Raw genomic sequence first — 14,049 nt, forward strand, 5'->3', positions numbered from 1 at the left:
TACAGGTTTAAGCAATTTCCGTGGATGCCTTTAAATGTGTGTGAAGTAGTTTTGTAACATTGGTGTGTGTATGTCAACATTGCCTAAAAAAATACATGAGAGAAGTTTTACTGAAGAGTGATAACTTTAGGAAAGCAAAGCATCTGACAGTGTGAGGAACATTTTGTAGATGGTAGCAAAAATGAAAATATCAAAACACAAGGCGTGCTTTGAGAACTAGATATTCCCTCTGCAAATTTGTTTTGTTTCTTTTCTATATTTGCTTCTCATTCTTTTCTAACATTAGCACACATTTAAGCATATAACAATGTGATAAGCCAGACAGACCAACTAGTATGTGAGGTGAGACCAGCTGATACCCACAGTGGGGCCAAGTAGCACAGAAAGTGATGTTGTCTATTTGCACTGTAGCTTAGATGCTTGTGCATTCTGCCTGACTCTGTCTGTGTCTGTCCATTGCTTATGCAGTTCAGTTGCTGTACTGCATTTTGCTTATTCCTGTTTCGATGATCCAGACATGTTAATAAGGCAGGAAAGGATCACTTGAGAAGTTTGTGATAGTTTTTGCTATTTGCATTGCTGCCGAAAAGTCTTCTAAGGACTTTCAAGGTCAGTTTTGAAGTTTCATCTGTACTGGTTACATCTGACCCTTGTAAGAGAGCAGCTGAAATGTATTATTTAGAAATAAATAAATCAAAGCCATCATTAGCCAGGAGTGTGTGTGGGAGCATGTGTGTCTGTACCTACGTAACAAGCAGGAGCTGTTTACAGCATGTTCAAGGTCCTCTTCGGTTTTGTTTACTGTTCAGGTTTTTCACAGGAACCCTTTTTGCAGCAGGTCTCGGCAGCCAGTCATACAGATAGTGACAGCACACTTAAAAAAGAACATAAGTTAAACAGAGTGAAAGGTGGCATTTTCCAGGAGCAGTTGAAGACATGCCCCAGCTTCGGGCCAGATAACCAGGATGCCTCTAGGTTAGACTTGCAGTTGAAATGCTCTTAGTAAAAACTGTGTATTTATGTACAGTTTTCTACACAGCAAAACTTTGAGCAGGGTAAAGCTACAAGGGCAGACAGCCACTGAAATAGCTGTGATAGGTAGCTGCCTGCCATGCTCCAAAGGAAAACGCAGGGCTTTCAGCCTTGCCAGCAGAGTCATGCTGTTTCAGAGCTTAATTTCATTGCATCTAGGGGCTGCCGGGCTGCTCCTGCCCTCCAGCTACGTCCTGTTTTCTTTGCATTTGCCAACAGTGTGAGTAATGCCAGCGGCTGAGAGGGCAGCTGGCACCAAGTATGCTACGCTGGCTTTTCATCTCTAATTACCCCCTTACGCTAGGCTGTCTAGCTGTTAAATTATCTGTCATGAACATATCCCAGTATAGTCACTCATAGTCCTTGTGCTATCTTTGGTTCTTCCTTTCTGGGGCAAAAATTCTGCCTAGGATGAGTAGATATCTACATTTCAGGGGTTTCAATTTCATTTTTCTCATACTTTGTGATGGCTGGGCACACAGAGCTGGATGCTGAGGTTGTGGGTGCTATTCCTGAAGTATTGCAAGAGTATCTTTGTGTTTGGGAGGGAGAAAATATGAAAGGTTCTACAGAGTTTCCCAAGGATGCTTTGAATCTTGGCTTTTTTTTTTAATCTCTCCTGGAAAATCGTGCTGCAGCTGGAATACTAATCTAATTGACAGTGTGAATGAAGAATGTTTGCCTTTGAACTGGAAATCAAGGCAGACATCAGGCTAGCCCTCTTTCTAGCCTATGCAATGGCAAATAGCTCGCATAATATCTCCTGTATGTGGGTGTCGCTTCTGCCTCAGAGACAATTTGGGCTTTGCTGTGGGTGACCCCTGCTCTCTGTCCTCTAACAGGTCCATGGGAAATGCATGTGCAAGCACAACACAGCAGGATCCCACTGCGAGCACTGTGCCCCGCTCTACAACGACCAGCCTTGGCAGGCGGCCGATGGCAAAACCGGAGCCCCCAAAGAGTGTCAGTGTAAGTATCCAGCAGGAACAGAGTCTCCAGGGCCTCTGCCAGAGTGAAACATTTCCTCCTTGTGTGCCTTTCTCCTGTGTTTCCAAGAGGCAGCAGGTACTGGGGAGGTAGACATGTGCTCGTGAAGCAGCTCAGAGAGTGCAGAGACAATGCCATGCTCCTGCCCAGCACCCACTTCATGTTTGTGTGGTAGGGATGGCCCTGTCTGCACAGCCCCTCACTTGGAAATCCTTACAAGACTGTGTTGTCTGTTGGTGTGGCCTCTCATCTCCTTGAGATACAGTCTTCTGCTGTGAGCACACTGTGGCTTGCCAGGGTGCCTTGGAGGTGGCATGGGGCCATCATTGTCCCCTCTGTGGGCACTGCTGACACAGACATTTGCAAGAGGTGTGGCCTTCTGCTGCTGGAGGTGGGCTCTGGGGACTGGAGGATCTGCAGGCTCTGGGAAGGTTTGAGGATTACTTCTGAGGTGCTGGGGAGGAATGCTCAGGTAGAGTGCAGGCTGCAGGAGACCGCAGAAGTGATGGAGCGATCTGCTTCAGTGACAGCAGCAGTCTAGAAGGGAGCACTGAGGCCGGAGCACATCACCCCAGGCAGGTTTGCAGATGAGCCAAATGTCATTCTGCTGCTGCTTAACGTGAGCTGTGGTCACACTCACTGCAGTATGGATGTTCCCCAAGGCAATGGCAGTGAATCCCTGTTTCCACCAGCAGCCTTTGATGAACTATGGCTAGGACAGATCTCACTTTGCCCTTGACTTCAGATTTGTGGGCATCCAGACTTCCTCCACTGCCAGTGCAGGGAAAGCTCGCTCTCTCACACACCTCCCTTGACCTGCCTTTTCCCTCTGCTGGATGCCAGAAACATCCTGGCAGCACTAACATGGCAGATGCTGGTTTCTAAAGCAGGGAGGGAAAGATCGTGCCCAGGCAGGACCACTGAGTATGGGAACCTGACCGTGTTGCTCTCCTTGTACTAGGACACTCACACTGGAAATAAAAGAGTTAAAGAATTTTTTAGAGCTCTTTTTTTCTTAAATGGCACCTCTAGAGGTTGGGGAGCGTGAATGACGTGATGATACTACATGCATTTGGATGAATAATGGGCTCATACGTCAGGTTTGCCATTCCAAAACACAGTTTGGGATTTTGTGTCTCTTTTTCTATAAATCAGCATCTTTCACTGCCTTAATGAGTCTTTCTGTTGCCTTTGGCTTCATCTCAGCGTGCAAGTGTAATGGGCATGCCGACACTTGTCATTTTGACATGGATGCGTGGCTGGCATCAGGCAATCGCAGCGGCGGCGTCTGTGACAACTGTCAGCACAACACAGAAGGGCAGCACTGCCAACGCTGCAAACCAGGCTTCTACCGAGACCTCAGGAAGCCTTTCTCTGCCCCAGATGCCTGCAAACGTAAGTCACTGACCTTTTGCTAGCAAAGTGCTTCTGAAGTGCAAGGGTGTCAAAGGAAAGGTGAGATCTTCCTGCCCCTCTTTTGAGCAACCTTCTTGCTTCATTGAAGGACGGGGAGCTCTTTTAATTCCCTTTTTGATGCTGTTTGCAAAAAGCAATGGTGTGGTTTGCAGGGTGAAAGCCTGAAGATGCTGTTGACAAATCTGTCCCAAGGATCCCTGTAGCTTGGGGGCAGGAGAAGAGAGATGATTCATTGACTTTCTCCTGCTATTTTTGGAGAGGAAAAGCTGCATCATGTTTGCTTGTTCTGTTCTCCTTCTTTGGTGATTCCACAACTTTAGAAGCAGGGTGCCTCAGCCAAGATGGGTGCAGCTGATAAATAGCATCGCCCACCAGTGCGTGTTGGCAGCAGCAGCAGGTGGGCATGGAGGGAGAGACAGGAACACGAGTTAAATGATATTCCAGAAGTCCTGACACCAAGGAGGCCAGGCCAAAGGTAATGACTCGACTGCATGTGAAATGAAAGATTTCCCAAGCACAAGCAGTGATCCAGAAGCCGTGCTCTCTGAGGACTACAGTGAGGATGGTCACTCACTGTGGAGGATTATGGGTCCCCAGACCTCGCTGAGCATATTGCACTAGTCAGCTAAATACAGGGTGCAGCATGCTCTCTACTCTGTGCCTGCAACCACCCCCTGGCTTCATCAGATTTCTCCTCAGTGAATCAAATCTGGAGGAGGACCTGCATGAGTGGCAGAGGAAAATCCAGCTGACCCCCTTCTTGTGTAATTTGAGGATACACTGAGCACATCTCTCTCCACCAAAGAAGTACCTGCATTTAAAGAAAGATGAACCTTTCTTGGCTGGGTAGGATGTGTGCAGTTTTACTTTCGTCTGTGAGGTCAGGTGAGGAACAACCACTTTTGTCCCCCTCCTTTGACATTCATCATCCTTGTGAGACTCCCGGCAGCCCTGCCAGCCTGTTTCAGAAGTCCTTCTCCTCTTTGCCTTTCACTCATTGCAAGGAGAAGCAGTAACAGCTGAACTGCCTGGTTTACAACCCTAATTCTCTTTATGAAAACAAAATTGACCACAGTTCTCCATTACTTGTGTAAATAATTATTTCATTGCTGTAGTATGTACACAAATTTGGTTTTTAAACAGTGAATTCAATGACTTTAAAGCTCCTTCACCTCCTTGTGTACATCCAAGTTCCAAGTCTCCTCCTCTAAAACATCAGATACTTTCCCTCTGTAATTATCGCCAGAACTTAAGCAATGAAGAGTCTCATTAGTAAGAAAACAGGTTTGAAACTTGCACTTAGAGGCTTGAGGGTTTTTTTCTAACTCATAGGTTCAGCCTTGTTAATTAAAAAACCCCAGTTGCATTCATTGACTCCTGATAGATAATGCAGGACAAAAGACTGAGGTAAATGTTGTATGTGACCCTCAAGCTCCAAAATGGGCATTTAGTGGGGTTGTGCTACCTTTACTGAGATTTTAGTTCTTGATCTTTACATGCCAGCTCCCACCAGGGAAAGGCATGCATTTTCCAAAGACATTGAAGCCAAGTCAAGCTTTGGCACCAGTTTGAGTGCAGTCTTCTGAGCACCTAAAAATAACCTTCCCCTTGGAGGTGAGAGGAATGGCCACCATCTCCTGTGATGTCTCATGCACCCATCGAGGAGGTGAAGTTTCACAAGGGACTCATTGTAGAGTTTTCCTGGTGTGAAAATGCCCAGTCCGAATCCTGAGGCTGTTTGGAGGGTCTTCAAGGGAGTCAAATGGCACCTCCTGGGCTAGCCAGCACAGAGCATCCTTCCTTGCAAAAGCAGACAGAAACAGAGGTCTTGGGATGTATGGCTGCACAACAGCTATGGCTCAAAGGGAAGGCTGCCAACAGCATGCATGTGCCTGTGTGCAAGTTAGACCAGCACTAATGAAGTCAGGCATTGCATCACGTCATTAGCTATATGTCAGCCAGATCCCAGGAGACTTGATTAAAACATTTCTCCCAGCCCTTCTGGGCAGGAAGAAGCTGTGGAGATGAGATGATTAATGGGTGTTTTTGTTGACGTATGCCAGTGCTTGGTCCTCTTGGCTTTCTGCATTCATCTTGAAATCACTGGCCCATGGCATTCCATTCTCCACCCTTTTTTCCCTCCCCAAAAAATGTTCCTGACATAAAGACTACAGATTTGTTTCTTCTACTCTTTAAGGCAACAATCCAGCCTCTTTATGGACCACTATGTATTCGTGAACTCCGGTATTTAAAGGCCAAAGGTAAAATACTTGACAGGAACTGTAAGATAGCTTTGAACACAGTGAGAAAAAGTCTGTGTTTCCACCTTCTGCATTAAGTGCATCTACTTTGTTGGCTTTTTTTCCTTTTTTTTGTATTTATGAATTACAAAGCACATAGTGCTCAAGTACCTCAGGGAGGCATCTTTCCTCAGCGTGAACTGGATTCCACGAAAATGTAGGGATTATCTGAATGCTCTCCTTTCAGAGATCTTATTGCTACAAACACACAGGTCTTTTTTTCTGTCGCTTTGCTTCTCAAACCCTCACAGTACTTTCTTCCCTAACACCCATTCATTGTTTCCTTTCTGGTCTCCTGCTGCTGGGGTTGCTCCCTGCACCTGGGAACCCAACAGCTCACAGGAGAACCTGGCAGCTAATGACTAATGACTGTTAAATTAAATTATATAAGATTGATTACAGCTTATGCCTGGCACATTTCCAAGGACTGTGCCATGGTCTACAATAACAAGGGATGTGCGTGGTGCCCTGTTATTCTTTCTGGAGAAGCCACAGCATTGCCTGCTCACTTCTGGCTCAAAGTACCATTGTTGCTCAACCACAGGGTAGCACTGAAAAATTAAAAATACCAAGGTCAAAGTAAATAAAGGAGTTGTTAAGCCATAATCTTTAAGGATACTTTAAAGCATCTTGTAGGCGAAGAGCGGATATAATATTTACTCAGGAGTAGGTGTGTACCTGATAAAATGAGACGTTGTGCTGTTTAAAACAGCAATCTGATGGCTCTTTCCCCCGCCATACCTATCGGTCCTTTTCTTTACATCCCTCATGAGTTTTTAAGCCTCAGCTACAGTATAATTGCAGACAATAAATAAGGTTTCATAATTGCCGGGGGGTTTTTTTGCTTTTCAACTGTAGGTTTTGGAGGGCAAATATTTGTCATTTGCAAAGGTTAGCTGGCAGCTGAAAAAAACACAACAATGTCACCTGCTCTGCTGGAGTCCCACTCACTGGCTTTTGATCCCAGTCGGCACATGTGACACCAGGACAGGTGGCTGTTAGTTCCTATGTGTATGGAAGTCACGGGCAAAATAGTACTATGTAGTACAGGGTGGTAAATCAGCATTTTAACAGTGCTGCTTACAAACCTTTACAGAAAAGAAGTCAAACTGATTGAGTATGTGGAAGGTATCTCTTGGTCCCCGGCTAGTAGCACCCAGCAAGACCTTCTCTCACTGGAGCTCCCTTAGCTATGGAAACCCCCAGCCTCCCTGTTGGGATGGCCACAGCACAGACAGGTGTCCTGAAGTTTTGAGCGCTGAGAGTTTTGCATTCTGTGCCCTTGTATTCCAATACATCCAACACTGTCTGTAGCTTCTTTATCTGCTATTTGGCTGCTCCTCTCACCTTCCTCCAGTGGGTCTCCTACTACCTGTGCTACAGTGAGTTGAAGATTGAGTGGAAGAAGGAAAGTGTGGTCTAAAAACAACACAGCACAGCAGCCCCATGAGGGAGCAGTAGCTGAAGCTGCCAAATGTTGTATAAGTCCTGCAGTCCTTTCCTTCCTGCCATTGCCCTAGTATGGAAGCACTTGGTCCTATTTTCATGCGTTTCTTTCAAAGTTGGTTCAATACACTCACATTTGAGCCCTAGAGTTTCATTTCTATGCTTGGTGCTTAGTGATGGGCTGACCTTTACATCTCTGCACTGCTCAGCACGTCCCTACTGCAGCACGTCACAAACATTTCTCCTGTTGTAAATTTGCCACCCAAAACATTGGGATTAACGCCACTCAGCCACCCAAGGTACAAGACCAAAAAGCTTTAATTCACCAGCCAGCAATGGAAAGCAGGCCAGTGTCTTGGTAGCTCACAGGGAAGCAGCCAGGAAGGACATGGTTCATGGGGGCGAGTTCATAGCCCTTGTAGAAATGACAAACCTTTACAACACATCTCTTTGCAGCTCTGACTGAAAAGTATAGTCAACTTCATGCTCATTTTTAATTGGCTTTTGAATTGCCTATGAGCTTGCTGACGTATTTTTCATAACAGCCTTTGTAAATTTCATATTCTTGCCTCACCGTGGTGTGGCCATTGCTGTTAAATTTTGGGTTAGGAAAAGCTTTTTGCAAAAGCATTGTCTAAAACATAAAAACCGCCAAACCCAAGAGGGTTGGGTGTAAATCTCACATGAAACCCAACCAAAACATGACCAAATCTCTCTCTAAGCAGTGGATTTAGCTTATTGACTGCAGGAGAACAGAAGAGCTTTAAGTGCTTGATATTTCCCCTGAAGGGGCTGAGGAATGCCAGAAATACCCACCACATCTAGTAGGAAAAGTGAGCATTTGGCTACATGTGTCAGGTGTAAAACACTTCACAGACTTCAGGAGAAAGGTATGCAAGTCTCAGTAGGCGCTGTTGAAAACTATGCTATTAAAGGTACCAGAGTACACTGCCTGCAGCTAGTTATGCAGTTTGTGGAGAGGTTTTCTAATCTTTTAATTTTATGTAATTATATTTGTTTGGGAATGAGAAGGGTGGGGAAAATTTGGGGATTACTTTGGCAGAGATTTTGGAATCATAGTCGCCTCTAAGTTAACTGCCAATATTAACCTATCCTTTAATATTTTGAAGGGACACTCCAGGTACGTCAAATCCCTGAAACCACAAAAATGTTGTGCAGCAGTAAGTGTTTTAAGAGAAAGAAAGGTTGTGTTGCATGCAGCAGCTTTTCTGTTTTATTGCCTTTACAGTTGCAAAATAAAAGTATTTCTTTTAGAATTTGGTGGAAAAATTTTCCTCCAAATTAAATTTTCTTGGAAAATCAGATTTTAACATAAACAGAGTTTTAGAGAAAAGCCTTTGGGCAGGGAATTTTTTTACATAATGCACATGGTAACACATCCTGGTCAGAGAATCAAACCCCAAGAGAAGGAGAACACGAGTCATCCGACTACTGGTCTCATGAAGCACCATGTTGCCTGCTGGCTGGGTCATGGGATCAGAGGTGTGGCTCACACTTTCTGATTTTAGAAAATATTAACATCTGTGGGGGAAAAAAAGACTGTAGTCTTGCAACAGACACAAATCACATTTCTGCAAAACAAGAATCCTAAGAAGTAATCAAAGAAAGCTTCACACCACCTATTTTAAGGCATCCTTTCTGATTTTTGGTCATATCCTGGTATGCTTCCAGCTCATCGTTCTGCTACAAGGGGCTGTGGGGTAGGGAAGAAAGGCAGAGGGCAGACAGAGTTTCTGACGTGTTCTGCAAACCCATGTCATGGATATATGCAAAAGTACATCTCTGATCTGTTGTTCTTTTAATATTTTGAAATCACAGAATCACAGAATGATAGGAGTTGGAAGGGACCTCTAGAGACCATCCAGTCCAACCCCCTGCTAAGCAGATTCACCAAGATCAGGTCACACAAGAACATGTCCAGGCAGGTTTTAAAAACCTCCAGAGAAGGAGACTCCACACTTTCCCTGGGCAGATGGCTTTAAAAGAAAATCAGAGTCAGAGAGGTATTTTTTTATTAGCCTTCACTTTAATTAAAATGACCATTCTGAAGAGTTTTTTTAACCCCCTGGATGCAAGACAGTTGTTATTACTTCAGAAGGCAATTATGCTCTGATTCATTTTTGCAATGAAGCAGCCACAGCTGCTTAAACATCGTTGTGAACTAGGCACACCCCCAAGTACTGGGCTGGGCTGGAGTCCGGATACTATAAGGAAAGATACAAAGGCCTGTTTGGCAAAACATAACAAGACACCAGGATAAGCTGGCTAATTAATATAGCTAACAAAAGTTATAATCATACAAATTCCAAAGAGACATTCTGTGCAGATTTAGATGGGTTAGGGGAAAAAAAATCCAGTGTCTGTATGCAGAGCGGGGGGTTTGCTGGCACCTCCCACACTGTCATCCTGCAGAGTTTTCTCACCCATGGATGCCCTCTCCCCCCTGCCCCCGTATCTCCCACAGCCTGCTCCTGCCACCCGCTGGGATCAGCCACACTCCCGCTGGGCCCCCGCACCTTCTGCGACCCCAGCACCGGAGACTGCCCCTGCAAGCCTGGCGTGGCGGGGCCCCACTGTGACCGCTGCCTGCCCGGGTACTGGGGCTTCGGGGCCTACGGCTGCCGTCCCTGCGACTGTGCCCGCAGCTGTGACCCCCGCACTGGCGACTGCCGCAGCAGCAGGTGAGTTGGGGAGTCCTGCCTGCATCTCCCAGCCTTCATGATAACCTCTGTCATGTCTGTCCCAGGGAAGGCACTGTACTGACTCTGTTGATGCATGGGCACACGAGATGAAAAATAGGCATTAATAGTAAGGATTTGGGGTTTGGTACGGTCAGGAACTGGGGATAGAGAGGGAGATGAGGCTGTGATTCACCTGGATGCCTGGCACACTTGCAAGGCACTGGTGATGTTGGATTATTTGCTCTTGGTGCTGGTGTTAGTGTATCAGATGTTTTCCATAACCTGCACAGTTGTTTTCTATCCTCAGTATTTGGCCTCAGGAACATGTGAACGAGAGGAGCCCACAGGCTTGATATTATTGCTGTTACAACTCAGCTTGCATGGACTGTGTTGGACTTGAAGTCAAGCTCTGAATTTTAGAAGGCAGTGCTTTTTAATAATACCCCACCTTCCAGATCTTATATTTTGGTTTTTTTCTTACCACACAGGGGATATTTATAGCATATAAATCCCTACAATATACTTTAAACCCAAAATGGATTCATGACCCACTCTGGCAACACTCAACCTGTTCACTTTCCAAAACCACGCTTTGCATTTACCATCATCATGCTGTACAGTCATGTTGCACCCAGAGGACAGGTGGATGTTGGCCCTGCTTTCCACTGGCTCCCAGAGAAAGGCTGACCATCTCCTTTTCCCCCCAGCAGCTCAGATGTGACCTGGCACAACGAAGCACCTCCTTTCCAGGCCATGCTCAATGAGAGCGAGCCTGCCTGGGGCTGGGAGGACGAGCAGGGCTTCTCGGCTCTCCGGCACTCTGGTAGGACAAAAGCTTCACACATGTTTCCCTGCCCCATCCCTCCTGCTAGCAGCCAGTATGGGTACAACCTTCTGCACTGGCTTGTAATTAGCACTCTGGCAATTTCAGGAAGGCATGGACATTATACCGTTAACATCCTATGCAACCACCTCCTTTCCCTCCATGAGCTAGAGGAGACTTACAGCTCATCCCATCAATGTGAAGAAGTGCAAACTCTTTAGGCAGTTGCTCCATGCTGAAAGCCTGCACTCAGCATTAACTGTTGGTAAGGCAAGAGTCAGCTGCCTAAATTTGCAATCCCAGCTTTGAATTTCAAGGCTCAATACTCTCATGTTTTACCTGGCCATCGTGTTTTGAATGTGCCTTCATATTCACCAGAACTACTACATGCTGGACAAACCAGCACCATTATTTAGTGTGTGGGTTTTCACAGGCAGAGAATTGGAAACTTCCAAATAAACGTATAATTCCCTGATACTCACAACAATTTTGGCATCAATTGCAGCTTACGATGCAATTCGAGGTGACTTGGAATTTCAGCTATTGGCTTCAGCTGGGGAAGTTATTTCCCTCCTATTCCCCGCAGCGTGGAGGAGGCGGGTGCTGCATGAGGTTGCTGCGAAGCAGATTGGCCCCACGGCGCAGCGTCAGGCCGTTCTCCCTCGCAGTTGCTGCATGCAAGCGGGCAAGCGTAATTTCCTCCATCTGCAGCAAGCGGCGTGATAAAATCTCAAAGATACAATAATTGAGTTAATTGAGGGGAAAACTCCATCGTTTGTCTGGGCAACTTCATTTTGAACGTAAATAAGTATATCATGTTATTCTTTGTTCTGAGATCACGGAAGTCATTAATCTGCCTTAACCTCTGCAACGTTTCCTTTGAAAATTTTTGTCTGGTACATTGCGGCGTGGAAAATACCATGGGGGGAAAACATGTGTGTTATTTGCATCCTCGGTCAAAATAATAAGGCCTTTGTTTCCCTTCTCTTCAAATTGTAAACAAGGAATAATTGCCCTTGGACTAAGGTTGTATATTCAGCCTGGAACTGAAAATAGGGAGTTTTGTTGCACGGGGTTTATGAACCACGTGAAAACCTCTGCCAGGTCCCAGGCTCTGCCCACAAAGGCTCCCGTCTTTGAAGCACAAGCCACAGCCATTTACCTCCTTCTCTTTCCCCAGGTAAATGCGAATGCAAAGAGCAAGTTTTAGGGAATCCCAAGGTCTTCTGCGGGATGAAGTACACCTACGGTGAGTTGTTGGTGAGGTTGTTGCAGCATAAAGGGAGGTACTGTGAAGCATTGCAAGAGTGTGTAAAGTGTGAGAGATGCTGCTGTGTGTATCTCACTGTCCTGCCAAATCCATGGGCCATTTAGTCTAAGTGTAGATCTTGGACCTTTCCGAAATGTATATATACCATGGTGCCAAGTCAAAGTGAGTGAAGCATCTTGCTCAATTAAGCACCTCTCTAGCTGCCCAAATATCCTTGTGCCAAAATCACCAAGAGGACAAGAGCTGGAAATGTCTCTGAGAGATTGTCTAGGTCCCAGACAGACTATAAAGCATTGTTACTAAAAATGGGTCACTGAACCTCTGTGTGTAGACCAGGTGCCTCAAGAACAGTCAAGAAGTAACTAAGTCTGGATTACAGTGAATGCAAGGAGTACAGTCATCACACAAGACACTACACAGAGAAAACAGCTCTGGCAGCCACGGAGAGCTTCCCCCTGTCAGCAAAGCTCAGCTGTTACAGTGGGGTGATGTATATTGTCTATGTGTCTATTGGATTCGAATGAATGAGAGGAGGCACTTTGTTTCCCAACACCTTCCCAGTGTGCGCTGGTGAACCATCTCCTTCATACCATGGCAGAGCAAGGAATGCTGTGTGTGGCACTCCCTTCCTTCACAGTCTTCCAGGGGTCTCTTGCACCTGTTTCGTCTTGCACTGAAGTTGATAACGCACAGAGATAACCACTACCTCTGCAGGCTGTGGAGCAATCCACAAAGGGAGGTTCAAAGGGCCGCCAGCTGTTGAAATATAGCCCTGGCTTAGCAATATTAGGAAAAAATCTGATTCTGCTTTGCTTTGCTCCCTGGCTGCGATAGTGACCCTGTTTAATCTTGCAAAAGATAAGAAATTTCAAAAAACAAAAAAAAGGTCGCAAAACCCCCAGGTTCATAAATCTTATCTAAAGTGCACTCAGGTTTCCCACCCTTTCGTCACTCAACATGCAAAGATGTCAGCTAAACTGGAGACACAGGTGAATTATAGGGCTCATCATAAGGTTTGGGAGGCCATACTGCAGGAGGAAAGGTTTCCCTGAGCTTCTTAACACATAGTGCTGAAGAAAACATCACCATATGGTGATATCTACCAGTGTAGGCGTCAGAATCATTCATGGGAGGCTCACGCATGATACTGAGCCCTAAGTGTCCATTGTGCAGGAGAACATATGCGCTCCCCTGATGTCCACGCTGACCCTGGGCTCCTTGGCAAGGAGCACCAGGCTAACTCCTCTGTAACAAATTAATTGTCCTAATTGCTTCGCCCAGACACCTGCATTAGACAAAAAAAACCCAAAACCCAAAACAAAAGAGAGCACTGTAAACTTTTTAATATGTTCCTGGATTTGAATTTATGTCTTCTCAGTGATCAAGACAAAGATCTTGTCAGCTCATGACAAAGGCTCCCATGCAGAAGTCAATGTGAAGATCAAGAAAGTCTTGAAATCTACAAAGCTGAAGATCCTTCGGGGCAAGAGGACACTCTATCCTGAATCCTGGACTAACAGAGGCTGCACTTGTCCCATCCTCAATCCTGGTAGGTTTGACTCCCTGAGCAGTACAATCTCCACCATGTTTACACAGATTTCATCCCCTCATGCCCATGAGCTGAGATTACAGTCCAGTGTTAATTAAAAGATCATTAGCTATCACATCATTTAGATTCCAGCAGCAGTCTCCTGCAATCATTGAATTGCCAGCTTCAGTGCTGAGACATCCCTTACACGTATAGCACTCAAAACTTCCTCTAGGGGAAAGGGCTGTCTGCAGGGCTAGAGCACACAGAAACATTATTCATTGATGGGGTGTTGCAGTTTTCTTTCATCTCCACTGGCATGACTGTCTTTGGCTTTGAAGGCAAGCTGCCCTGATAGCACAGCTTTAGTCAGGAAGTCTTGTCGGGTGCAAGGGTCAGATGAAGCAGTATTGTTAGGCCAGACTTTACAGTTTAAGTATATTAAGACATTGGATACGGCTAAAACACCATAAATCTATAATTAAAGAGATACATCTGTTTCATTTTACAATATGCAATACAAATGCAAGTAATAAAGCCCCGAT

The 14,049-nt window shown here is 45.6% G+C and overlaps 1 protein-coding gene across 3 annotated transcripts in view; it reads left to right on the forward strand.

Moving 5' to 3' along the window:
• Positions 1 to 14,049, forward strand: part of NTN4 (netrin 4) — a 44,649-nt gene that overhangs the window by 28,017 nt on the left and 2,583 nt on the right. For 2 of the 3 annotated variants that reach the window (XM_062015273.1, XM_062015289.1), the window contains exons 4-9: positions 1,875 to 2,001; positions 3,226 to 3,414; positions 9,667 to 9,883; positions 10,591 to 10,706; positions 11,887 to 11,955; positions 13,355 to 13,525. In XM_062015273.1, the coding sequence (XP_061871257.1) occupies positions 1,875 to 2,001; positions 3,226 to 3,414; positions 9,667 to 9,883; positions 10,591 to 10,706; positions 11,887 to 11,955; positions 13,355 to 13,525 (889 nt within the window). The remainder of the gene's footprint in view (positions 1 to 1,874; positions 2,002 to 3,225; positions 3,415 to 9,666; positions 9,884 to 10,590; positions 10,707 to 11,886; positions 11,956 to 13,354; positions 13,526 to 14,049) is intronic. The other variant, XM_062015281.1, reaches the window with a different exon arrangement.

Source organism: Colius striatus, chromosome 1 (genome assembly GCF_028858725.1).
Source record: "Colius striatus isolate bColStr4 chromosome 1, bColStr4.1.hap1, whole genome shotgun sequence".
NCBI classification, from domain to species: domain Eukaryota; kingdom Metazoa; phylum Chordata; class Aves; order Coliiformes; family Coliidae; genus Colius; species Colius striatus.